General features: G+C 46.4%; 1 protein-coding gene across 1 annotated transcript in view; it reads right to left on the bottom strand.

Annotated features, from left to right (window-relative positions):
• The window catches only part of PAPPA (pappalysin 1), a 177860-nt gene that overhangs the window by 12690 nt on the left and 138564 nt on the right, over window positions 1-26606 (bottom strand). The window contains exons 15-20 of the mRNA XM_009482689.2: window positions 20070-20253; window positions 17193-17403; window positions 16415-16586; window positions 12890-13037; window positions 10075-10184; window positions 3283-3354 (exon numbers count right to left, since the gene is read on the bottom strand). Of these exons, the coding sequence (XP_009480964.1) occupies window positions 3283-3354; window positions 10075-10184; window positions 12890-13037; window positions 16415-16586; window positions 17193-17403; window positions 20070-20253 (897 nt within the window). The remainder of the gene's footprint in view (window positions 1-3282; window positions 3355-10074; window positions 10185-12889; window positions 13038-16414; window positions 16587-17192; window positions 17404-20069; window positions 20254-26606) is intronic.

Here is a 26606-nt window from a genome sequence, read left to right as displayed (position 1 = left end):
GTAAAATTCATAAATCACCTTGAAAAATAAAATGTGGTCACTAGTCTGTGCAATGTGATCACTATTCTATGTGCTGCATAGCACCTGAATAATAATCACGATTCTGAAGAAAAGGCTTGAAGTCTGTTTCTTCATTACAAGTCAGAGCCCTCTTGGTCAGTAAGTAAAAAAGTCTTTCTTGGAAGTCAAAACTGTGCCTGATGCTAAAAAAGGCCCGTTTCAGGTATGAGAATCCCAGGCAGAAAGGTCAGGAAAATGGATGCTCGGCAGAGAGCGGAGTCATATCTCTGTAACACTTCTTACACATGCAGGCTCATGGTGTCATTCCCATTTTATCTGCTCTTTGGAAAAATCATTTATTCTGCACTGAGAAAAACATACCAAGGACTTTCGTACAAGAAAGCATCATTGCAGAGCGGGTGGGGAGGCTTGTGGAGGTTTTCTGGGAGGATTTTGCAGCAATTGCAGTACCAGAGTCTCCCTGATGATAGATACCTGAAGAACCAGCAATGAGAGCTCGCTGTGCTCTCCCCAGACAGAGCCATGGCCACACTCATCAGTATTGAAATGGACACTGTGGAGTGGTGCAGATGTAGGCTTTTACTGCTGATGTTTTGCAAATTTAAATATTTCTATCAGGGTATAGGAAATCCAGGCAATGATGGCAATATTGGACCAGAGCAGGACTACATAACTGTCTCATTGCGTGTCACTTGTTCAGCTACGCACAAATACTACAAATGCTGACAAGGAAATCAGAGTTACAGGGTGAGGCTCCTATCCCTGTAAACTGGCTTAACTCCATTGATTTCCACAGAGATTGACTTATTTATACAGGCAAAGACTTTGATTTGCAAACACCCTTCCAATGTAATTAATATGCTAAGAGTTAAAAGGAAATGCTTTATAAGTAGATGGAGAGATAGTTATATGCCAACCTGGTCTTATTCAAAAACGTGGCCTTTGCCCAACCTGCCAAGACATTTTGTAGACTTCTCCATGTTTCTCTTGTATTGCCTGGCTGTGCCTGCCTGTCAAGAAAGGCTTGCCTTTAATTTTCTATGCCTATACCTGTACCCTACACCCGTGAACACTGGAAAATCAATACAAGAAACTTGCAGAAGAATTTGCCTTTCACTTGCACTGGCACAGAGTAGGCAAGTCAGTCCTTTGGAGGAGAAGAATGGGACAAATAATATCTATTCTAATTTGGTACCAGAATCCTCATTTGGGAGACCTTGGAGGCCTGGCTGTGGAGGCTGAGGTCTCCGGAGGTCTTCATGCATATCTTAGTGTTCCTGTATTTTTGGAGAACTATATAGGTAGTCCAGGGGGACCAGTTTTCTACTGAAACACCTAAGTTAGCTGCCGAGAAGTACTGGGCTGACTCATAAACCTCTATTCCTGCCACTAGGGAGCGACAAAAAATCACATTGCAGCAGCAGTCTGGGTTACCACTGTGATCGCCAAGAGTAAAATAATGCCCCGCTTACAGCCTTCTATTCAGGGAACCCTCCCTAATGCTAAGGATATTAATGCATTAGGGAATGTATCAGCTTAATGGCCCAGTATTATTGACCTACTAGCTTATTAGTCCATTTCCATAGTCAAGAAAAAAGGCTTGGTGAAGATGGCATTTCTTCTGAAATCTTATCGCCAGAGAACAAGCACTGGCCCATTCATGGATCCTGGAAGCATCATGCTCTAAAAATGATGCTAGAGGCCATTATCAATTGTCTGGGCAAAGCCTTCCAAGATGATAGATTGCGATGCAGTGACACTGCTGAATGAATGATGAAAAGAAGAAAGTTCCTATTGATGCAGAGGGGTCTGGCAATTAACAATGATGGAAGGGAAGAAAATGCTGAGAAAAAGCATGTCAGTAATAATGGCTTCTGGTAAATTATTACATCATTGCAAAGTTTGCCTCAGTAACAACTATCCTTAAACAGCAGGAGAATGGATACCCAATGGTGCATCAGCACCTGAATGGTATTTCTTAATGGTCGCTGGATGTTATTTCAGCTCTCTTTGGAGAATAGGGGCGCCTAGCCAGCCTGCATGAATGTAATGCGTGAGATGGCTTATGACATTCAAAGCACTGACAGCAGAATGCTTTTCATTTAGGGAACAACTAGACAGAAACTATTACATTGTTGGAGAGTTATTACCCTCTTGGGCCCAACATTTGTATGCGAAGGAAACCTGTCTTTCACTTCAAGACAAATCACATCGCACAGCAATGTGGTCTTGAGTTTCGTGTCAGATTTAGGAGTTCTGTGCCATGTTCTGCCACTCTGGGCAATAACTTCAATGTGTTTGTAAAATTGGGTTACTGGGTGCTGAGAGTGCCATCAGTGCTGCAGAAATTCGGGAGATGTGGGGTCAAGACACAGCTCTTTCGCTGCCCGTCCATGTAACCAAAGCAGCCGTCTATGTAACCAAAGCAGCTGTCTATCCCTCTGCCTGTGAGCTACCCCATTTCTAAAATGGGCATGAAGCTTCCCAGTCTTCCAGAGGAACCACAAAGATTGACTTCTTGACATGAGTGAGATACTCAAGGGCTGTCATGATGGAAACTGTACGAGCACCGTGACCCTGAGAGAGGTGCTCCAGCCCTGTTCAACCACTGGAAGCATCTTAAGACTTCTCAGACTTTTCAAAGACTGTTGCCAGCAGAAACAACAACCTTCAAAAAAATCGCTTTTTTCAAATAACACACAAGACTGTAAAAAAGGTATCACAGCTGAAATGTAACTGTATTCTTCTGACTTTTTTTTCCTGGTTCAGACAGAGGTGCACAGTGGAGGGATGTGTGATTTGCTCACTGTCCAGCTGTGCTGTCCACTCAGTGGTATAATTTCTGCCTCTGGCTTTCCTAAAGTTTATCTGCACACAGCAATGCCCAAAGCCTAGGTGGCCTTGGAAAGAACTGGCCTCTAATAAGATGTCAAAATCAAGGACAAACAACTGAAGGTTTTTGCAATTTCCCAGAAGTTCCCAGATCCTGGGAAATTCTGACAGTCTACCAATGTTGTTGAGCCACTTGATTGTTTTAACTCCTGTGACAGTCACCCAACCGTTGGCTCTAGGAAAACCACCAATTTCACCACTGAGTGTCAGAACCGATGCAGATCACAGTCTGTTTGATAGGACAGTCAGGCCAAAAGTCTGTTTGCCCCACTTGAAAAACAGCATTTACAACCCAGGTGACTGCAGTGACTGTTACCATAACATTTAGGAGGGCAAGCATGGACCACCTGAGCTAACGTGAAAGCTCACCTCGCAGCCTTTGACACAATGAATCAGGGAAGGGTGAGGGTACCACTTGAGTCCTGCCGTGCAGACAACGCTCTGGAGGGGAGGAGAAGGAAAAAAAATCAGGTTAAGACAAAGAAATCAGTGTACAGAAAGTCAGCGTGCTGGGTCCTATGGCTCTCCTGTACTTAACCAATGAAGTTCAGTTCCTAACACCTCTTGTGTTCTGAGGATCTGGCTGTCCTCCAGGTATTTACAAGAAGTGTTGGACTTGACACTTGCAATAACAGAACATTTGAGATTAAAATAATATTTAAGGTTCTCCTAAAATGTCATGTCCAATATTTCACTCATGGTGGGGGAACATGGCAGGAAAAGGCAAAGGCACAGGTCCACTGTCTTGCTCTTGGGTAGGCAGGGAGACATTTTAGGAATTAATTGAGGGATTTCTTTGCTGCTGCAAAACATTGTTCCCTTTCACTACCCATTGTATCTCTGCTTCTTGAAGATGCTAAAGGTGGACTTTCAGATACATTTTTGCACCAACCTAGATCTTAAATGGAAGCACCTCCCACTAGATGCCTTCAGAATAACCCCTAGAAAGGACAGCATCATCTCCTGCATTATATGAGCTTTATAATAATTTCTGAATTTGTAATAAATTCTGGAGTGCCTAGTGACCAGCCTACTCAATGATGATACACCCAGGGCAGCCATTGTTTGCCTGTAGACATGGAAACTTAGATTTTAAGAGTGGGTGAAAATTTTGGTCAGGCAGTGGAGATGGTGGTTCAATACCATAGAGGTCTATGAAATAGGACTCCCATCCATTCACCAGGACATCAGGCACAATGTTCATTTTGGGTTCATCCATGGATGAAACACTACAATGTCCAGTTGGACAAGATGAACACACAGGCACTTGCCCAAGGGCAGGGGTAGGGGTTGGATGGAGGGCTGGGGAAGGAAGGGATTAACATTTGGGAAGACCTGACGCACAAGCAATCCCTTCCCTTGTTTATTTGAGGGCTAATTTAATCCATCTGCAGGGGAACCTCAGCATGTTTTTACAGTTTCTGTCATTTGAGGCTTACCTGGCATGTGCTAGAAAAAGGACTTTTATACTATCTGACTTGGGCTGTTTATCTTTCCGATGCTCTCGGATTTTCCACTATTAGTCAAGCCCGGCTTGCCCCACCTGCCTTGCAACAGGGCCTGTCTGTTTGAGCAGAGAAGCGTCTGGGCGAGGGGGGAGGATGTTGTTTACCCCCCGGGAGGGAGACTGCAAGGTGCGGGGGCCCTGCAGTGTCAGACATTCCCCCAGCGCACTCTTGACAGACAGCTGGAGATTTCCAGGCTATTGCCTGCCACAAATGGTGAGGGTTTTTTTTTTTCCCCCTCTTCTATTTATTGCACTTCAGAGGGAAAAGAAAGGAAACTTTTCTAGGTTTCAAAATAAACAAGGCCAGTCAACAGACCAGGAGGGGGGAGAGTAAAGGAAGCAGTTCAAGAGCATTTGAACCCAAGAATTAAACCAAAGTAGAAAAACTCAGGCATTTGCCTCCCATATCCAAGGCCAGCCAGACAATAAGTAGAAGAACTGGACTTCCAAAGAGCATCTCACATTCCCCTGGTAAGAAGCATCAATATTTACAAAACCTCTCAATAAGTGTGAATGTGTGTGAGCATTTGGAGCTAACAAAAGGAGCTGAATAGCCCTGAAACAGGCTCTTAAGAAAGGAGGTTTCCAAGTGAGAGCAGTCCCTTGCAAAAGATGCACTGATTACTTTCCTGACCCTCCCAGTATTAAAAGCCCAGCACAGTCTCTTAGAGGAATGGATGGAAGGTGAAATCTCTGCTAGGACAGTGCTCTCCTTGGAGCTCTTTCTCAAGGTCATCTCAATCCCACAGGCTGCACACCCTTCAGCTGGACGGTCTCCAGGGAAAGGGAGTGCAACCCTGGGCCTCTCTCCATAGCATAGGAAAGCCAGTTGACCTTGTGCTAGATTAATCACTGGGTCAGTGGGTCATTCCCATTGCTCTTGAGTGGTACCTGCCAACGGCTTAGTCCCAGTTACTTTGCCCTCTCCTCAGATGATACTTTGCTAGGCTAGCACAGACCATTAGAGCTACTCCAGCTGAATTCAATCCTTCTAACATTCATGGAGCTGGAAGTCTCTGAGTACACTCAGGGAAGGGCCTTCAGCCATGGCCCTGACTCTTCTTGCTCGTCCTCCAAACCCTGAATTCCCACCACCCAGCCTGTTTGTACCCTCAAGCTGCTGCTGCAGTGTGTGTGGTACAATGGGACAGGAGAGAGGTTGTTCATACAGGGAGAGCCTGGGTTGGAAAATTAAGAAACTGGGGATGATTCAGGTTGCTGGGCATCGTTCCTGCCTCTTGGAGTGCTACTAAGCACAAAGGTACCATAGGGTGCTGCACAAGGCAACTGAGATAAACAAACGTATAAAAAGCAAGCAAGGAAGGGTATAAGCAGCAGTACTACAGGACGTGACCAGGATCCGATGGCATCAGTGCACACAGAAAGGAAGGTGGACTTACAAGGCCAACAAAGGGTGCAATAAGAGGTGGATGGAAGGACCACATCTGACACATGCCAGGCGGTGCACGGGGGATAAAGCCCATCTGGCTGATGCCTCTGAGAGCCCCATCCCTTCCCTGTGCCGCCACGTGCTCCAAGCCACTGCAGTGACATATGCTGCCCTCATGGCCCTGGCTCCCCTCGTGCATTGGCTTCTGCAGCACAGCTGCCCTCCTGCATGGGCCGTGCTGCGCAGCCGGGTGTATTGACTTTGGTCCTGTCCCCATCCCAGAAACACCATCCAGCTACATCTGTGGTTTGGTGGCTGTGACTCCATCTGCTGCAACGGGAGAGGAAGCTGGGATGCGCTCCCACAGTAGGTAACAAAGAGCCAAGAAAGCAAATCAAGCTGTCATTTTCTCCTTGTGAGGGAAGACCTAGTGCCTCCGGTCACAGTGCTTCCCTCCCATGGTGGACTAACACAATGATGTCAACCATTTGCGGGCTGCGGAGGGGATTAGGTTTCCCCAAGAGAGGCGGGTGGAGAGCTCTCCTCCACCTTAGATGGGTCAAATGTCCCCCAGGGCTAAAGCCCAGGAACTGGCATCTACTTGCCTCAGCTAACTCTCTCCTCAGGCACTAAATGAACATGAAAATTAACTGTGCGCTTAATGTCGTGGTGGTGAGGGGATCAGCCACTGCTGCCAAGGGAGGGGAGACACGGCACTTTGTGGCTGTTTCCTCCTGTAGCTACAGACAGGGTGGGAAGTCCTGCCTTCCCGGGTGCTGAGCTGCTGCACTGCAATAAGTCATTTCACTGCTCCATGACTCAGTTTCCCTGCCTGCAAAATGAGCTCAATGCTCACAGAAAAAGGAGAGGGGAAGGAAGAAAACTGCAAAGCTTAAATGAATAGGGGAGTATTGAAGGAGAATTCTCCTTAATGACTTCTGGACATCCAAAATCCCAGGGCTTGTAGTGCATATGGGAAAACACATTGTCAGCAGTAGGGCAGTGTCCCAGGTGTGTGGACGGGCCATGGCCACACTCGGCCCCGCTGGTAGGCAGAGTTGAGGCATGCCGACCCTTTCAAGGCTATCCCGTGCATTCACGTGCTTGCACAGTTTTGGCCTGTTCCTGCTCAGCACAAAGGCAAGGACCCAAATTCAGACAACCTAAGAAATTAGGTGTCTGCCCTGTTTCTCTGCAGTCACTGGGAAAGAGCTGTCAAGCTGTCTTTCTGTGACATTTCACTTTTTTCTCTTCACTGCCTGCATAGTCAGCTTTGGCAGATCCATCTATAGATGTCTTCAACAGCTCGCTGCCCCTTGCACACACACACGGTAAATGGGAAATAATGGGAACAGCAATGGTTGCTCTGAACACAGCCCACTGCAGAACAGCAGACACACAGAAGATTTCAGGTGCATTTTTTTTTTCCTGCTGAAAATACTGATTTGGAAGACACTGCCAACTTGCACTGATTTTGGCAAACTGTTTCAGACCCAACAAAGCAACTCAGCCTAAACCAATTCTGAAAAAAACAGTAATATTTAGACATTTTTCAAAATGAAATCTGTTGTTCCTTTGAAAGGACATTTAATTTATAAGTTTTTTTTCATTTTCATTAAAAAAAAAGTTTAAAAAAATCCTTGGAAATTAAATGCTAAGTTATGTTCAAACCAACATGGTTTTTTTTTCCAATTTTTTGGTTCACCAAAAATCACAACAACAAAAAAGTCACTTTGATTAGGAGAAAACTTTTTTAAAAAAATTGACAGAACTTCCAGCAAACAGAAAGATCAAGTGATTTGCACAGCTCTGCCCTAAACAACCCCCAGAGGAGGGATGATTCCCTCTTCCCACTTTCCTTCCATTACAGCTGTTGCTTGGGCAGCTACACACAAATATTTTTTTCTTGCCGGCTCTCCCTGTGTTTTATCTGTGCCTGTGCGATGGGTGTGCTCGACGGGTGCGCTTGAATCTCCCATTCGCAACAGCCTGTCCCCTCAAAGGTAAGCTCCAGAGATCAGTCCTGCCATTACCTGCTTCTCACACTGCACTCATTTGTCCATTACTTGTGCCTGAAATTAGTTACTACTAAAAGTGTTTCCTTTGTGTCATTCAAGTACTTTGAGATCCACAAAGACTTGCTGTGTAAATGCAACCAGCTGCTCGCTTTACTCGTATGGCACAACAGCAAGCTGTCACTGACCGTAAACAGAGACACATATTATTAATGATATATAACACATTGCCATGGGGACCTTCCCCTAAGGCATCCCAGTCCTGTCTCTCCAGGGTCTCCCTGGTCACACCAGCAGCAGCATTTTCCCCAGTGGCAGCCCGTGAGGCACCATTCCCTGGGGGCGACATCCCCTTACTGGAGAGTTGAATAAGATGGATGTTTCACAGCTACCAAAAAAATCCCCTCCAGCGTGTCTCAGCACCATCCCGCTCGTCTCCTAAATGCTCTCCTCCACCTCCCAACACAAGTTTTCAAGCCCGAATCTCACCCTCTAGTTACAAAGTGTTTGTGGGATCAAACTTGTATCTGCTCACAGCCCACAGCTCTTGCAAGATCCTCACCATCAGGGCAAAAAAGCTCTTATTTACCACTGTACTCTTGGAAACCATGATTTCTCCTCCATCCCTCACTCCCCTTATCTCCCCCTTTACTACTATATGTTTTCCCTGCTGCCTAATGAGCCCTCCAGAGACCTGCAGGTATAAAACTCGTTACAGCTCCCTCTGCGTACCCGCATCAATAAACGAAGGAGCACAGCAGAGAACGGGAGGGAAGCTGTCACTTTATTTCACCATGAATTACAAAACCACTTTAAAGTCTAGCACTCGGGAAAAGGCCAGTGAGAAATTGCCCCTAATACAGAGATAGGGGTTTTCTTTATGTTTCATGCCAGAAACTTGGCAAAGCCTAGGCTTAGGCAGTAATATAATCTCAGCGTCTGGAGTGAATGGGAAGCTGCAAGCTTGTTGTATTCTCTGGACTTAGGTTCCCCACCCCTTTCCAGGATTTATTCTACTGCTCCGTGTGAAATAGGGAAGTATAAAGTGGTGGAGATTTTTGGAGCAGCTCACTATCCACAGCCAAGGCCAGATTTCAAAAATCCCAAACCCGGGGTACATATTTAGGCATGTAGAGAAGCAAATAGACTGTCAAAGCTGCTCAGGACACGATGGGGCTGTGTTGGCTGTTTGTTCTCCTCCTAAATGGAGTTCAAGTGTGTAAAATGGACTCCTGCAAAGCCAGGGCCAAGTATGTAGAAGCCAACAGTGATTGTTCAAGCACCATCAGCAACCTGCACCCTGGTGACACGTGATGGGCCAGCATCTTCCGACATGCACTTAAGCATGTTCAGATAAATGTCTACACCTGCAGAAACACTGTGTAGGCACAAGCACCTGGTTACATGCATTTCTAGGCAGGAGGGCACATTTGTGCAGATGGCATGAGGGTTTTCAGAAAGAGGTAGAGGAGTTTGTCTCCCACTGGTATCCAAGTGTAGGCATGAAACCAAGCAGCTATTTGCTGCAAGTGGCATGTGTGTGCAGGGGTGAGAGTGTGTGCAAGGTGCTGTACATGGGTGTGCATGTCCCCATCAGGGCAGGCCGATGGCAGTGGGTGCCGGAGGATGCACAGGATGGAGTGCCATGAGCATTTAATGATGCCTCTGCATTTGCAGCAGGCAGGAGGAAGAAGTGGTGACCTCTGGAAGGGGCTGTGCTGAGCAGGCATCTCTCGCATGCGGGCGAAAGGGCGGGGGGAGGACTCAGCCAGCTCTGCTGGTTCGGGAAATGAAATACCCTCTGTATCAGCTTCTTTTGTCATCCAAAAGCAGTGCAGAAAAATCCAGCCCTGCTACCCAAAGAATGCAAAATACCAAACAGGAGGAAGAAAATAAAACCTGGCCAGTGCCCTTCGTTTCTCTCACTGTGCATCATATCTTCCTGTGTAATTAATCATGTTTCCGGATCAGACCTACTGTAGGTGCTGGGTGGATCTGAGCACGCTGATTTGGGAGCCTTTACCTTGAACTGACTTTCAATGGGAAATTACAGAGAGAAAGCCTTGGAGAGAAAGCCACCACGTTACCAGAACAACATGCAAAGACACAACAAAAATCAGGAATTCTTTTCTAAAGGGCAGAATTCCCCATGTATTCCCCTCATTGAATGAACCATGGGTAATGCTGTTCACTCACTGCACATAAACATGGAACAAGGGATAAAGTTAGTGAAATCATCAGGCACTGACCTTTACTCTTTGAGGGTTCATCCAGTGCTGAATGTCTTGCACAGTCTCATTCACGCGCAGGAGGATGGGCTCATGACTGTGATCCAGACATGAGGTGGTACACTCCGCGCCTGCATGGAACACAGGATAAAGCTAAAGGATAAAGCAAGCAGCTTCTGACCCTTTCAGCATCCTTCCAGCTGAAGGACAGGATTAGGGCTCGTTTTTCCTAAAACGCAATCAGCAGTCAACCATAACTATCACATATCTTCTAGCCACACATGAAATGCTGAGTAGAACCCTGCATCTCAGCGGGAGACCGTGGGGGTGGCAGATATTCCAGGGCCTTTTTGTATGAGCTGAATATCTAGGTATTTCTCCGGCTATTAACTCCAAGAAGGGGGTCAGGTTTTGCGCTTTCAGATCATGAAGAAAATGTGAAGGTTTTTCCATTTCAACTGCTCTTTCAAGCAATGGGACTGATTAAGCAGAGGCTGTCAAACTCATCGCACCTATGACATGACAAAAACCTACTGTTTGATGTGTCAAATTTACAGACCTTCAATAATAATCTTTCGGACAGCGACCAAACCTAATGATATTGCAGACGAGCTATCACCTAAGTCCCACAGTCAATAAGAAGTACGCAGAGAGGTAATGATGACTTTGTTCACACATAAACCTGCTTTTTCTCTGATTAACTGTCATGCCCAGTGGGAATCCTGTCTTTCCTTTATTGAAACATGCTGCGAGACTCTGCAGCAATATCCCAGAGCCCTGTGGTGACACAACCGTAAGCCCTAGTGTGTTGGACCATTACCATTTCCCCCCTGGAAAATCACTCTTGAATGACACAGCTGCTGCAAACATGTCATTAGGATTTCTGCACTCCAATCAGCGCTGGGGGAGGAATTAATCTCTGCACTGGTTTGGAGAGCTGAACCTTTGGCTCAACACACACCTCAGCCTAGAAGGGCAGATTAGGTGTCTGAGGAATTACCGAAGGTGTGTGGGATTCATAGTGACCACGACTGGATGCTATTATTTTCCCCACCTGCTTCTGCCTTCTCACGTACTCCCACATGGAGGAATCAGCAGGAGCAGAGCAGACCCGGGCTGTTGAGCCAGAAAGACGGGGAGTGCTTGGGGTTTGTTTTGCTTTCCCAGCGCATGTGGTAGTGGCTCCACGGACCCGCTGGATGAGGCCCATTGACACCAGCCCCATTGCGAGTGAGTGGCAGGAGAGCACCTTCTCAGAAAGACATAGACCAGGCTTCCAAAAACACAAAGAAGAGAAGAAAACCCCAACAACCTGATCCCAGAAGGTGGTGCTGGGCAAGCCTAACAAAGTTTGTGGTATGTCTCCATCTGCTGAGGATAAAAGCCAATGGCCGCTGTGCCCTCACCAAGCTCTTCCTCCCTCTCCAGGGAGAGCCACACTCTTGTGGAGGATCTGGCCCATGAGTCCCTTGCCTCCATGACGGCTGCATGATCCCATCCCAGGATCAGGCCCACCAGACCTTGCATCTGGGATCAGCACCTGCTGGGAGCCGCCCCAGCAGGGCAGGGAAAGGACTGAGGGCTGGCAGGTGCCCACTGCATGGGCAGCCGCAGACCCTCCTGCTTCCAGTACTGAGATGCTCCCCTCCAAACCAGGAATCGGTATTTCCCTTCTTCCAAAAACCTGGCTGGCCCTGGGAGGTAGCCTCGTCTCAAGGGTAAAACACCTTGCCACATTAAGAGTCGCCACAGCCTGCTCACCACTCACTCTCCCGCGCTCTGCCACACTCTTTATGCTTATGGAAAGGAGCGGGTTGGAATTGTTTTGATATATGATCTGTAATTGGCATCATTACAGAGCGGTGATCTCATCCAGGTCATGTTCTCCTCCCCAGGGAGGGAACACAAGGAGATTCGTGGTCCCTCGCACGGCTGCGATATAATGAGGGAGCCACGCAACGAGGAAATTTCTCCCAAGTTCAAAGGGACAGGCGGAGGGAGGAGGGGGCTGGCAGGGGCTGGGAGTGGGGCTGCAGGAAGGGGCCTCGCAGGTCTGTGCGGGCTGCAGCCAGTGCAGCTCCTGTTGCAGCTCTTACAGCAGGGAGACCTCAAAAACAGGGGCTGAAAATACAATATAGTCTGTACAATTCAGTGTGTAGTCTATCCCTCCCTCTGCCTGGGTGACACAAAGCAAAGCTGAGCGCAGGAAGTCATCACCCTTTGCAGAGTGACCAGGCACCCCAGAAGGAAGGGGGAAAACATACTCTTACAACAGCTCCTAAACAACTGTCATACCAAAGAAGATGCTCAGCTGGTCTCATATTCTTTCTGGAGAGCCCTGAACTATGCTGGTGCTGTGCTTCCCTGCCAGCTTCCTGTCTTTCAGCCTCTGGGGCATGCATGTGCGTGTGTGGTTGAAGGAGGGGGACATTACAAAAGTGTAAGAGCAAATGCAGGTACAATCTCTCCCTGTATTTTGAAGATGGATGTGTCTCTGGCGTAGTCTGGCATGCTGGCTGCCCATTAAAACCAGCTGGCTGAGAAGGGACATGATGAAACTGCAAGTGCTGCAAGGAACAGGCAATCAGAGCGTGTTACATGATGCCTGGCCTCTCAAAGCTTCATGTTTCCTACAAGCAGTTCCCTGAAAAGCCTCCGTAGCAGCCTCTCACTCAGGCAGACAGGTCCACAGGAGAAGGTCACCTTCAAGGACAGCAGGCTCCTTCCTTCCTCACTCTTGTTCCCACTCTCTTCCTCTTCTCCTGTCCCCCTGCTCCCCGCTCCCATCTGAGCTGCATCCCCCCATGGCAGACGGCTGGGGCTGATGCTCACAAACCTATGCCGTAGCCACTGGTGCACTGCAGCTTCAGGTGGCTGTTGAGCTGCGTGGGCAGCATGCACTGGCCCTGCATTTCCCTGCAGAGATGAAAGGAGCCGCTCCAGGTGCCATCCTTCCGGCAGTGAATCACGTTGCTTCCACGGCCCTGGGAATGAGAGAAGGAGATAACGAGGATGGTCACAAAACCAACAGCAAGGACAGGCTGAGAAGTGAGAAGCAGGCAGAGCTGAGCTGGGAGCAAAGTTCTGCTGGAGCTGGAAGAGCCCCCAGTTGGGACCGCCAGCCCTGGGGGGCAAGAAGGAGTTTTCTTCCAAAGAATAAAAAAAAAGAAACCTGCATTGCATACAAACACACACACATGCCTCTTCTGTGCAATGCAATGCCTTCACAAGGCCCTTGCAAGGTCTCTACCTTAAAACAAACCCACTCCAGTTGCGATAAAGGTGCATTCACCCCATTTGCCTTCCTTGTTGTTGAGAGGTTTGTGTTGAATGCAGACAACCTCTTCCCTCTTCCCATTTTCTAACTAGCTGCATCACCTTTGTCTCAAAAAAGAAAGAATCCCCAATGGCCATCTGAAGGAGGAAGGAAAGCGGGACATGAGCAGGGATGCTTAGCAGGGCAGAACGTGCTCTTTAGAGCCTGGCTGCCTTGAGTGACAGCAAGCGAAGAGGTTGAGACAGACATGCACAGAGGCAGGTGGAAAGGCGGAAAAAATCCTCTGGTGTGGGAATGGGCAAGGAACAGAATATGACATTTCTCTTATAGAAAAGATTCTCTGTATGATACTGAAGAATGAATACCAAAGTCCAAGGGGAAATATCATGCCCTTTAGAAACAACAAAGGAGTGCACAGGCAATCTTTTGTCAGATCTATCCTCATGGCATTGGGGATTTCTGTGAAAGCTGTTCCGCAGGATCTACGAGCCTAACTGCCATGGGGTAATGTGGGACATCCAACAGGAGGATGTCTGGTGTGGCTGGGCTCCAAACCTCCCATGGGGCCTTGCTAGGTGGGAGAACCATGCAGAATCTCTGCTTCTCCTCGCCTGTTTTACATGCCAGGCATGTTGCCTGCAATCTACTCACCCTGCTCTTGGAGACTGTGCTGGATATCTTTGGGGATCCTTTAGTGTGCTGTCTATGCTGGGATCCCAGCAGAGCTGCTGAGCTTTTCTTAGGAGCTCTTCCCCACGACCCACATCTGCTGCTGCACAGGGATCTGCACAAGCCCCTGGTATGGGTGTGGAAGATTGTGCAGCCTTCAGTGTTAGTCTTGTCCTTAATATCCTAATGCTTTTTTTGCTCAGCTTTGTTGATGAACACAATGTTTAGTGAGATGCAAAGTGGTCTTATTGGCAGACTACTGCGTGGGACCTGCTTCCCCTTCTCTAGACATCTGGCCATTGCCAGAAGTAATAAGAAAATCATATGAAAGGATAATGGACCAGATGGACTCAGGGTGTGATCCAGCTTGGTGACTCTCACCTAAGGGCCAGTTTGGCAGGGACTGATTAATTTAGATCTGACTGTTCTTATGATTTGTGCACAATATTCAGAAATGGAAGACCCTTGCTTTGGGTGCCAGGGGAGGTACCTACTTAAATGACCATTACGTTCCTGGTGATTAAGAGATGCCATATGTACAGCTGAGTAATGATCTTTCAGCATGGTGACAAATTCAGGAAGAGATCGCTAAGTGATAATTGAGCACAATTTGCTGTTTTAGCAAGTGTGGTGCACTTGCATTATAATTTGCATACCAGGGTTCAAGCACGATTTTTAAAGGTGAGCCATGAAACCTGATTTATGTTGCTGGAGCTGCCTGTGCTTAAGAGTAATATTGTATAGTTTCTGCAACGTACTCAGAGATCCCAGGATATCCATTGCTATAGTAACATACTGTCCATCATTCCCTGACCTGCCAAATCTCTTGTGAAAATCCCTGCTGGGTTTCTTGCTTGGATGCAACGTGCATTATCACCTTATATAGCTGAGAGAGACTTAGTGGGGTTTAATCCTTAAATAATTAACACCTCTCAAGTGGTTCTGGCTTCTGCCAGGAGTCCTCCCTCTTTTTCTGTAGTCTATTTTCTGGGATATCTGGAAATACCTTTCTCTGCAAATCCCTTTCACAGGATGTTATCTGCTCCTTTGCTCAAGGTGCTTTCGCAGCTGAACAGTCACTACACTCTTCCTTACAGTGAATAGAGACATAGCTGTATCTCTCCCTTTCCACAGCTCACTTCATTATTGCTGTAACCTTGACTCCACTGCTTGCTCGTCTTCACATTCAGCTCATTTAAAAGCAAACACAAACCTGTTATACTAGTTGTCATTACTCTGGTGGCCCCAGTTTCCCTGCATGGCAGCGATGGTACACATCTTCAGCCACGTTGACCAGTCTAAACAAGTGGTAGATGCACAAAGCCACAGATGCCGTATCCCAGAGCTCACACCCAAACTGCACCCAGGTGTGCAACTTCTCGTTTCAAAAGGCTCATAACCTCTTCTAAGTCTTATACAAGGAAACCTGATGCAAAACCCCAGGGCTCTGCCTGTTGCCCCTGTGAAGAGGGCAGGCCAACCGGGCAGGGAATGGGGGCAGCAATTGGCTTTTAACATTTGGAGCAGGCATCAGGGGTGTCTGCCAGATCACTGGCCCTAGGGCAGGGCTGGTGCCTTTTAATATGTCCTTAGAATCTGGAATGATATTAAAAGGCCTCTGACAGAGCACTCCCTGCTCTCTGCAGTGCGTGTAGTAGCAGCAGCTTCTACATACCCACTTTCTCGTCCCAAGCATATTAAGCAGCAGCAGCACTTCTGGGAGAAGTTATTTATCTCACAAACTATAATTACCTCTGGTGAGGAAAACTAAGCATTTCAAACAAGATACTAAAGGCTAGACCGTCTTGTATCAGTGAAAACAGCTCCTAAGAAGTCAAAGGCAACACGCCAATTTATGCCAGATGAGGGTCTGACCCCTGATGCCAAATGACACCTTCACAGCCAGAGAAACATGAAAGTTTATAGACAGTTCACCTGAATAGTTGTAATCCCTATAAAGTTAAATTTCATATGGCACACATACATATAATAATAATGACAAAAAGAATTGGATAGAAAAGCAAGGTAAAACGGAATAAACAAACAGGACAAATGTGGGTAGCTCATATCCTACTTACTTTCATTCATTACTCCTTATTTTCTAGCTAGATCATAGACCCACTGAGGCAGATTGTTCAGCCACTTATTGTCCAGAAACAGTAAGTCACTCACTGCTAGTTCTCTACAGGTAATAGTTAATACCATTACCTACTACCATAAAAATAATATTTCCAGGCTCTCTGCAGTAGCTCTCTCCCTCTACTTTAATTATGTATTTCCCTTCTCCATGTCTCTCTGTCTCTGATCTCAGAAGAGCTCAATGGCACTCGGCCCCTCCAAGATCAGGGTCCTTAGGGAACATATGATAAACACACGCTTGTACAGGCTGAGGTAATTTGGATAAGAGAGACTCACCGACTGATTGTCATCATCTTCACACTTGATCCGGCACTCGCTGTTGAACTGGAAGCCGTTGGAGCACTGGTAGAGCCCATGAAACTTGGAAGATGGAGGGTCACAGGTAACTGGCACACAAGCGCCCGGCAGCCACGTGCCGTCTTGCGTGCACTGGATCTTAAAGGCTCGCCTTTTTGCGCAGAAAAAAGAAAGACCATTTAGTGAGTGGCTGAGTCAGCTAAGAGCTTCTAAGGCCTCTGAGCTCTGCTAGCAGGTTGTACAGATGGGTGTGCTTGAGCTTTTAACACTTGGGGAATAAGTTGTGAATCTGCGTCATGAGGTCTCTGAGCAAAAATAATGATTATTTGCAAAGCCAATATTGAGCTGCCCAGCCTAAACTCCTCTTTTGGCCTTGGACACATCTCCCAAAAACTCTGGTTCCCAGGCTTGCGGGCTGTGGTTGGTTTGAAGTGGGTTTGTGCAGAGTCAGAAGTATACGATAGCACTAACCCTTTCCTGCAGAGTTTCAAAGGGGACTCCCCAGGCTGCATATCAAAGGGGTATTTCTAAGGTAAGGTCTGTTTTTTGAGCACTGGTTAGGCTTTTCAAAGAAGCCTGAGTGAGCTAGGTGCCTAAATCCCCTTGAAACTGCACAACTATCTGCATGAAGGAATTGCTCAGTGATATTCCATACAGCACATATAGTCTGTTAAAGCAGCCCATCCCTTTCCCAAAATCATTTTAACTCATGGCTTTCTGAATTGTGCTGACTGCATGGTGTTACTCTTTCACGTACTTTCTTGCTTTTCTGGAGGATCCAGGGACATGGTAACCTGGTTTGCATTTGTACTTGCAAAAGGAGCCCACTTTGTGCTTATCTTCTCGGCAGCGAGTTGTCTGGAGATCTGCATTAGGGACGATGGAGGGTGCTCGACACATCAGCTCACACAGGGCCTCCGGAAAGGACCACAGCCCATCCTCCATGCAGGTCAAGTTGCTGTTGTTTCCTAAGAACAGTGATCAAAGTTAACAATGTTCAGCAGGACTATTTTTCTGAAATGTCATTACACCCATAATATATCAAAAGCCACCTCAGTTGGTTTGACAAAGTCAACTGTGTATGTCCTATGCATTTTCTCTTTCTAGATGATGGCATTAAATCATTAAGGACTCTGTTTTCAGATGACAGGCAGACAGTGCTTATTTCAGGAAATGCTATAGCATAGGGGAAACCACACTGGCTTTGTAATCTTTTGTATTTCTCTTCCTTATTTTGTTCTTCTCTGAAAGGAAGCTTGCTTCATACATCAACCCCCTCCTCTCCAAAGTCATGGCATTAACAGAGGGTTTGGTGCCATTACATTCTTCATTCTGCTTCTGTTATATCTCTTCCCTGAATCTGTCCTTTTTATTTCAATTTTGAGCCTTTTGGAGCAGCATCTGTTAGTATTAGAGTCACTACTCCAACACAATGAGGAGCCATTCTCAGCTGGGGACTCTCAGTCCTTGGGGACTACTGTGATAAATACGATTCATAATACTCATTAGAGACTCATTTTCCTTAGGAAGCTTTCTTGGCCAGCACCTCAAAGGTAAAAGGTACAATAGATCTATTTGCCTCTGCTATGACCTACTTGACTTCAGAAGGTTAAGCTAAAAGTAGCCTAGTCTCAGTGTATTTTGCATTCTTTGTTATTTTATATTGTGTGTTGAAAAGGAATAAGCTTTTCCTAAGAAACAAAGCACAGCTATGAGCCACTAACCCTTCAAAAATCCCTAATACTCTATTGAAATCCCCAAGCATTGCTGCAGGAACTATTCTCAACCCGCGAGGCATATTTTCAATAGTAAGCCAACTTCGGAGTTATCCAAAATAATACTGACAAAGTGCTAACCCCAGAGTAATGCCATGTCTCTGAGAGGGAAGGAAGACAGTCAGGGCATGAGGCTGGAATTCAAAGAAGAAGAAAACAAAAGGCTCTGGAGGGCCTAGGAAGGTATGTGGAGGAGCCCTCCTGCCCTACCCACAAAGATAAGAGAAGCCGCATTAAATCAGCCCTGGCTTTCTCTCTCCCCTCCCCAACTGCAGATGATTGCAGAGGTATTTTGTGCAGAAGGGAGCTCTATTCTAGAGCACCAGCATGCTCCTCTGCTCTGACTCATGCAGCAGCTCTGCAGACCAGCCCTGGTGATATCATACTTGCCACTGCAAAGTGATAAGCTGTGACATTACCAACAGTGGCTGTCATGACGTCAGTGATTGAATTAGGCATGAGTCATTCGAACGTCATTCTCCAGAAGCTTAGTGGCAACATCTATTAGTCATCACCAATGGCTGTACACCAAAAGGTGCTTTACCTCACAGCTCACAGAGTTTCTGGACAATAGCAAAGCGATGCTACACACCACAGCAGCAGCGCCTGACCTGGGGGTTGGTTATCATCCCTCCAGCTACCCCTGCTGGAGTCAGCAGCTAAGCTCTTGTTGGTCATGATGAATATCATTATTTTCACTGCCCCCTCAAAAAAATTCCAGGCATTTTCAATGAAAAAACACCTCTTGCTGAAGATGACTCTCTGAGTGTATGAGCAGAAAAAGGGAATTATTTGATAAAATTTTCCCCTTTGAGTAGTCTTAACTTTCACTGTGTGTTGGCTGCTTGTGGTTACCCTCCTAAAGTCAGAGTTAAAAAAATTAAGCAATTTGGTTATATATGAAGAAATCAACATGTCCTTTCACTGAGATGAAGAATACTTCCCATGCCTCTTCTGAGGTTTGCAATGAATTGGTAGTGTAGGTTAATGGTTGGACTGGATGATCTTAAAGGTCTTTTCCAACCTAAATGATTCTATGATTCTATGAATCCTAGCAGAAAAGGTGATACCACGTGTACAAAAAAGCTTATACAGCATTTGTACTTGAGTTGACAACAGCAGTTAAGATTACTCCACTGCAAGATGACAAGTTAATTTGGCTCTAATGTTCCTTCAAATTAACAATGATATCTTTTCTTGTTTCCTGAGGACCAGATCAAAAAGGGTAATGTGCCAGTGAGCAGAACTGAGCAACTCTTCTGCTGATGGTGCTGAGAAGATGATGGGGATGCTAGCAGAAAAGCAGCAGGGAAGAAGATGGGGAAGAAAAAGAAAGAAGGCAGCAGAGCATGTATTTTTAAGAAAAAAAAAAATGTAGAGAAACCCAAAGAAGAAGAAGAGAGGAAGGTCAGAGGTAGAGCAAGATGAGTGTAGCAAAGGAGAGAGGTGATGCCTCACTGTGCCACTGGGACATGGGACTTTTCAGTCTTCTCCTGCCTTTCCAAATACATGGAGGAGGCGTAGAAGGGAGACAGACACAGAAAACAGAGAAGGCATGGGAAAGAGAGAGTTCAATTTGATTTATCCCCATGACTTTTCCATGTTTTGGTTGTATGGAAGCAATATTCACTGTCATTACTGCCTGGCCAGCCAGGAAAGGTCAAAGGAAGGTAATACAGAGATGCAAAGGAACTTAACTTCTAATATAAATAAACCTTCCCATAGAGTCTCATAATTCTTCATACTTAAAATATCATGAATAATTCTAAAACAACAGCAACAGTAACATATATTACTACAAACAGTCTATGTCAGCTGTGCAGCTATCCCCAGGTCACTGCACAGACACCCTCCGATACCTTTCAGAAGAGCAGGAGGTCGGCAAGTGAAGGAGCATTTCTTGCCAAAGGTGGTCCCCTCGCTGCAGTTGAAGGTGGCTGGGTAGACATGGTACTGGTCTGGGACACCACAGTCCACGGGCTCACAGGTCACCTGCTTGTTCCACTTCCCATCCGTGCAAGTCATGGTGATGCTGGACTCCATCTGGAAAAAGACACACGCCTACAGTCACCGCAGCCAGGAAGGGAGAGATCAAAGCCATTTCAAGCCTAATAACAGCCATTATTTTGGCTCACAAGTTAAGCAAAACTGGGCCTAATCACTACCATTATAATTTGGACAGCAGCTACTAAAAACACCAAGTCCCACAAGAAACAGTGTCAGAGGACCAGGATATACTGCTGTCAGCTCTGGGGTGAGACACCAAAGTGCTTCAATATAAAGAGTGGAGCACTACAAATAATCTGAACTCTTGTCTGCATCACCTCCTGAGACAAGCTGGGAAGCCTGCTGCTCTGCTCTGTGATCAGAAAGGAGCGTGCAAGTCTGAGCTGTTTGGAGCTGACAGCTATCCCCGATCCCTGTCACCTTTGCAGTGACACCGTCACTCCAAGGGGATCCCCATGTACTTCTGAGTAGTTGAACTCACTCTTGGGTTTGAAGTAAAAGCCAACCTGACATGAACCCATTTGGGACTCCCATCCGAGGCTCTCCCAAGAGGTGTTGGTCACCCTTGGACTGGGGTACCAAGGGAGCAGGCCTGGGCCATGTCAACATTGTGTTCAGATACTGGCAGCTGCTGTTACGGCTTCTACTGTCAGAGTGCCCTGAGGCTCCAAATGAAATCAGGGCCCTGCTGCCCTGGCACCGGGAACATGCATGCCTGAGAGACAGACTTCTTCCTGGAGGAGTTTGGAATGGACAGAGCCAAGAGCGTCCTGCCCATATGTTCACCTGGCACTTGAGAGGTCGAATACAGTCAGTGCCTGTGCTCTGACTTCCCTAATGTCACTCTCCCATCATAGCCACACAGAAGCTACGTTTCTATGGATTTGAGGAATATTCCAAACAATGCAGCAGACTGAAATCCTAAAGTGCTAGGGAGAGAGAAAAAAAAAAGGGTGGAGGTAAAGGAGCCACCCATCCGAAGTTAAGATGAAAAATTTACTGGGTGACCGAAGGACAAACAGATGTTGGCAAAGAGAACAGAATAAATAACATATCCACTTTCTAATTAAAAAGGGAAAATTATTAAAAACTAGAATTGAAGAATCTGAAAGTAGGACTCTTCCCTCCATACCAGAATAAAGAGAGGGACAGAAGAAAAAGAAATGTGAGAAACCCAAGCATGAGAAGGAGAAGATACCAGTGAGGAATCCGACCAAGCCGTACAGCAGCACTCCTCTGCCTCCAGGGAATATTTTATTCAGGGCTGGGACGCTCACAGGAGATTTGCACCGCTGACCATTGATCTGGGTTTATAAAAGGAAGGGGAAATTTTCTAGCACATATCAAAGGGACCTGGATTCCCTTTTTGCAAAAACACCCTAATGGTTTCAACAGAAGTTCAGACCTGTCTCCCTTTGATATATGGTTGCATTCAAAATGGAAAAAGCAGTCCCAGAGCTGAGAAACTGGACACTTCCCAAGTGGGCACAAAACCCCTTTTCTAGACCATGGAGTTTATTTAAACAGGGAGCACTGCTGATGGAAACAAATGTCTTTTCTGCAAATTTAGAGTAGCACATTCTGGGATCCTCAGAGTGCTCAGGTGAAGTGACACTCTGTTCTCGTTCCCAATCATTCTGCTCCTCAGTGGCTATTAATTCTGCCTTTGTTGCTTATCAGAATATCTGCACCATTAAAAAGTATATATATGCTGTAGACATTTGATGACTTGAAGATGCCTGTGCTTCCAGGAAGTTGCAGTGTGATGGCCACAGGAGAAGGGATGATACAGCATATTTCCATGTCTTCATAATGCATACACACAGCAGTATCACCACCACATTTGCACTCCAGGCTGGGCTGCTCCAGCATTCAGCAAAGCCTCCATTTCCCTTAATAGATGCTATCATCAAATAACACTCCAGCACCGTGGCTGCTGGGCACCTTGACAGCAGGAGGTTAAAACGTAAACCCAAGCTATTGATGTCAGGGGCTATCCAAACATTATGGAAAAGACAAGGGTCTTGCAATGTATCTTGCTGGATACTGGATCCATGCTGAGCACAGGGAAGCTCTATCAGTGATAGGAGATTCAACTCCAAGAATTCAGTTATTAGTGTTGGTGTGATCTAGTTTAGGAATAAATGATTATTCCTACTAGCTGATACTGGCTGCTGAGACACAGTATTGTGCACAAGGGAGTTTCTCTAACGACAGGGTTGCACATCAGATGTACCTCCACAGAACACTAAAGAAACAGTGCAAATTCAGAATCCAGAATACAACACAAAAATTTAAACAGAAGCCACATCTGCACATGACAGTCACACCTTACAGAAAATGGGCAAGAACTTTTTGCCCAAGCTAACACTTGTGAGAGTATTTCAGCTGCAGCTGTGGTCTTTGTTAGCAGAAAGCTGCAGGACACTACAGCCTGCTGGAAATACAATGTGCCTGGAGTCACCCCTCCCTGGAAGGGATCCCTCAGTAGAGCTATACTCCCACTGCACTTCATTTCTGCCCCTGTTCTAGACCTTGATATGAAAAAAGAAAGTAGTGTCTCCACGTTTTCATCTCTGGGTTTTTCCCCATGGTACTTTCCCAACAAAAACACCAACCAAATCAGGAGGAGGTACTTTCTTCCAAACCTGTATGGTTTTTCCTCTTCCTGGCACAATGGTAAGGCCATTCCCACACAGAGAAGCTATGCCCATGCAGGTAAGACCCTGGCTTCTCAGCTTTTTCCAGTAATTTGTTCCACACTTTGTGTGATGGAAGCTGAGGTTTTCAAGGTCAGGCATAATAATGGCACATTTCAGAGTATGTCTATCATGTCGTCACTTCAAGCAGTAGGAGCACATGCATTTCGGCAGCAGAACATAACAGAGAACATTCTCTGCAATGGAGACAAAGACTAGTGGCTGTGACTGAAAGCACAGAGGACAATCCTAACACGGAAATGATTGCAGATGGCACCCACCAGCGTTCAGCTTCTCCCTCTTGCAATGTCCCACACAAAGGTGGGTTCATTGCAGGGCAGGACCCCCCGCTGCTGAGCAGGAGCCTGGCCCTTCCCAACACCATGCTGCACCTCGGGGGTATTTCCAATCAACAGCCTGAGCAGTGGATCCTGCACTGGGTCTTTGTGGCAGCATCTGCATCTCCCACCCGAAGCCTGAGCAGGCATGTGCCTGTTTCGCCTGTCTGATCTGACAAGGTCACCCAGCTCACAGCAGTCCATACGAAGCACTTGGCTTTCTCATCTGGTTTATTAGCTGTCACTTTGGGCACTTTGTGCTGCTTTGACTGGCATTACAGCAACCGCTTCCCTTCATGTCCTGCCTTCCAAAAGAGGCTTACGCAAGGAGGGAGGGTGGGTGGGAAGGAGAAAAGAATAAAAAAAAAAGGGCCTCCAAAGATACAGTGTGCGGTACAGTGAAGAGGATGCAAACTTAAACAAATCTGGTGCCAGAAAGATTTGTTTCTTGGGACTTTTAACAGCCTGGGAGAATTCAAGTCTCCTTCCTGCTGCCCAAGATCCCAGCCGGCTCCTTCTTCAAGCAATGCTTCACGTGTGAAGTTTCCTCTCCTTAAAAATGAACAGCTGTGCCCTTCCCTCTAAGTATTCTTCCACTTCTGCCCACTACTGTGCCTCTAATTGAACCCACATGAGCTGCGCTTTCTTTTCCTGGCATGATTGATGATGCCTTTGCACAACATTAGGGAGCTGCTGGGTTTTAAATAACACCTCTTGACCAGAGCAGCAGTGGTGGTAGCTTCAAGGAGAGATGACAACAAGTAACTGAATGAGCGGGGCTTTCAGTGAAGGACAAGGGGGAGGAAAACAGTGAAAGACAAAGGGGGAAAAAGGGGGAGAAGAGAAGAAAGAGCAATGGAGTTGTCAGGGGGGTGGGAAGAAATCGGGGTGAAATGAAAACATCCCGAGATCTTCTTTGTGAGAAAGATACATGAAGGATTTTGCTCCATCACTATGCAAACCCTTTTTTTTTTGTTGTTGCTGAAGTCCCTAAATGAGGATGAGAGAGAGCCCAAGAGTCTGTAAACAGCTCAGCTTCTTTTTCTATTTTCAAACAGCAAACAGTTTCTACTGCACATAGTGCTGATGGTTTTTAGGGTTTGGTGATTTTATGGAGTTTTAACAGAATTTGGGAATGGGAGCTTCTCAGAGAGCAGAGATGAATGAATTTTTTGCCCTAAGACTGATTAAAATGGTGGCTTCAGAAGACATGGAGGCCAGAAAGTGCAGAAACTGTTAAGAAGGTTTTCAAAGACCCCTTAGATGTAAAAGATTGATTTGAAATATGACTTGTGCCCCTACACCTCTGAGGTGCTTTTGAAAATTTTGCTTTTAATTCTCTGTTCACCCTTTTTTTCTGCCTTTCAGTGAAATACAGAAGACAAATGTGGTTCAGATGCTAAACCAGGGTGTTTTCACTGGTCTGTCAATCATCTTCATCAGCATGCAGCGGTCAAGGGCCACTGATGTTCAGTCTGCTCTTTGAGACATTGCACCTCACCTCAGTCTCCTTCCTACCCAAGAGTGTGAAACAACAGCATTTGCAAAGCTACTTTCCTTCCTCCTCTTCCTCATGCAGCCCCCTATACTGCCAGGTAAATGAGAAAAAAATAGCTCTAGACCCTCAAATCAGTCAAACAAGCAAAATAACCAACTAAATGACAACAGTGAAACAACCAACAGCTTTGTGCAAGGTTCCTCAATCACGGCAGAAAGTCCCTCTGACCATAGATAACAACTCACATGCCCTATCTCATCTCCTAATGTTTGTGATTGGAAGAGGAGCTGAAGCTGGGAAGCAATTGTGGAAGGAGCACAATGCAATTCTATAAAACACAATACGAGGAATCCAAACCACGGATTCCAGACTTTCTCGGATAATTCATTTCTTGCCTACATGTTCCACAAGTTCTGGCTTGAAGCACCTGACACAAAGAAATAAAACAAGACTATACTGAAACTGTCTGTTCCTTTTCAACAGATCTCTGAAACACATGAATAAACTTTTAAAGCACGTGTTTAATGTGCTTAGCTGAACATGGATATCTTTAAGATGCTCCGCTCCTTCCCTGATTTGAACACTGAATGCACAGCACTAAGCAAAACAAAGTCACTGGCCTCAGGGGTTTTATCGGTGGAAAAAAGACGATGAAGTGCAATAGTAGACCAGGGTGAGAGGAAGCATGTTGTAATAGGCAGTGAATCACGTTAGCTAGGGGTGTTAAAATCCTCTACTCCTGTCATATGAGTCTGATCAAGGCTCTGAAACCAAACTTCTCAACCCATATACAGTTGGCTGAGCCTCCCCAAAAGGTACTTCTTGCATTTAAATAACAGCACTGGTGAAATATGTTTAGGCTGTTTTATTTGGGTTGGGATTCCTGTGTGCTCAATGTACAGATCCCTTCCAACTATTTCCTGGTTCAGCCATTCACGCTCGTTTGAGAACTTGTTTTCTGTTCTGTAAAAATGCTCAGCTGGAGCTGGGGTTCTGGTGCTGATGCCAATTAGGATGGAAGAGGCCCAGCTCGTGGGGTCCTGTATTTGTTTTGTAATTGAGTTGAAAGGGCTGACTCATTCCCCTCCACTCTGTCTTCCCGCTCTGCGTGCTGATGAAGAACACAGTATTTCACAAATACAGACAGGCTGCTGAGCGTGGCTGCCTGCCCCAGCCCTCCCTGGCCCCAGACATGTGTGCTGCCCCGACAACACACAAGAAGGTGCCAATGGGGGAAACCACCCCCACATCCCACTCATGGGATCCGGCAGCATTAGAGAGCGCAAACTGGGGTGCCTGCCCTGTGCCGACGTAACCCATGCACCCGGCTCCCAGCGGCATAGAATCATAGAATCGTTTAGGTTGGAAAAGACCTTTAAGATCACCCAGTCCAACCATTAACCTACACTACCAAGTCCACTCTAAACCAATCAAGGGTAGATTAGACTAAACCATGTCCCAAAGTGCCACATCTACCCATGCTGAGGCTGGGCCATGCTGCACGTACACCTCGTCCACCTCCCCCAGCACAAAGGACCTGCATTTTTTTAACGTTTAAAGAAATTGATAGTTTTCTTCCCTACCCCACTCACTGCATCAAAACATGCTGCTTTTGTAGGACTGGATTATTAACGCACGGCTTAAAGAAGATGGGGAGCACTCCCTGGCCCACTGGGCTAGGTTGTTGGTGTTTTGTTTGGAAGCCAAAAGGTTTGGGTGCTTTTTCCACCCCCTTGATACCATGCATTTCTGCAGTGTCAGGGTGTGGCTGGGAGCAGATGGACTGAAACACTGCAAAGGATTTAAGACACTGTCAGCCTCAACCCAAGGAATAAAAATGAGGTATTTTGCCCA

The sequence above is a fragment of the Pelecanus crispus genome, chromosome 9 (assembly GCF_030463565.1).
Source record: "Pelecanus crispus isolate bPelCri1 chromosome 9, bPelCri1.pri, whole genome shotgun sequence".
NCBI lineage: Eukaryota > Metazoa > Chordata > Aves > Pelecaniformes > Pelecanidae > Pelecanus > Pelecanus crispus.
The sequence above is the reverse complement of the archived record's forward strand: the minus strand, read 5'-3'. Positions and strand labels throughout refer to the sequence as shown.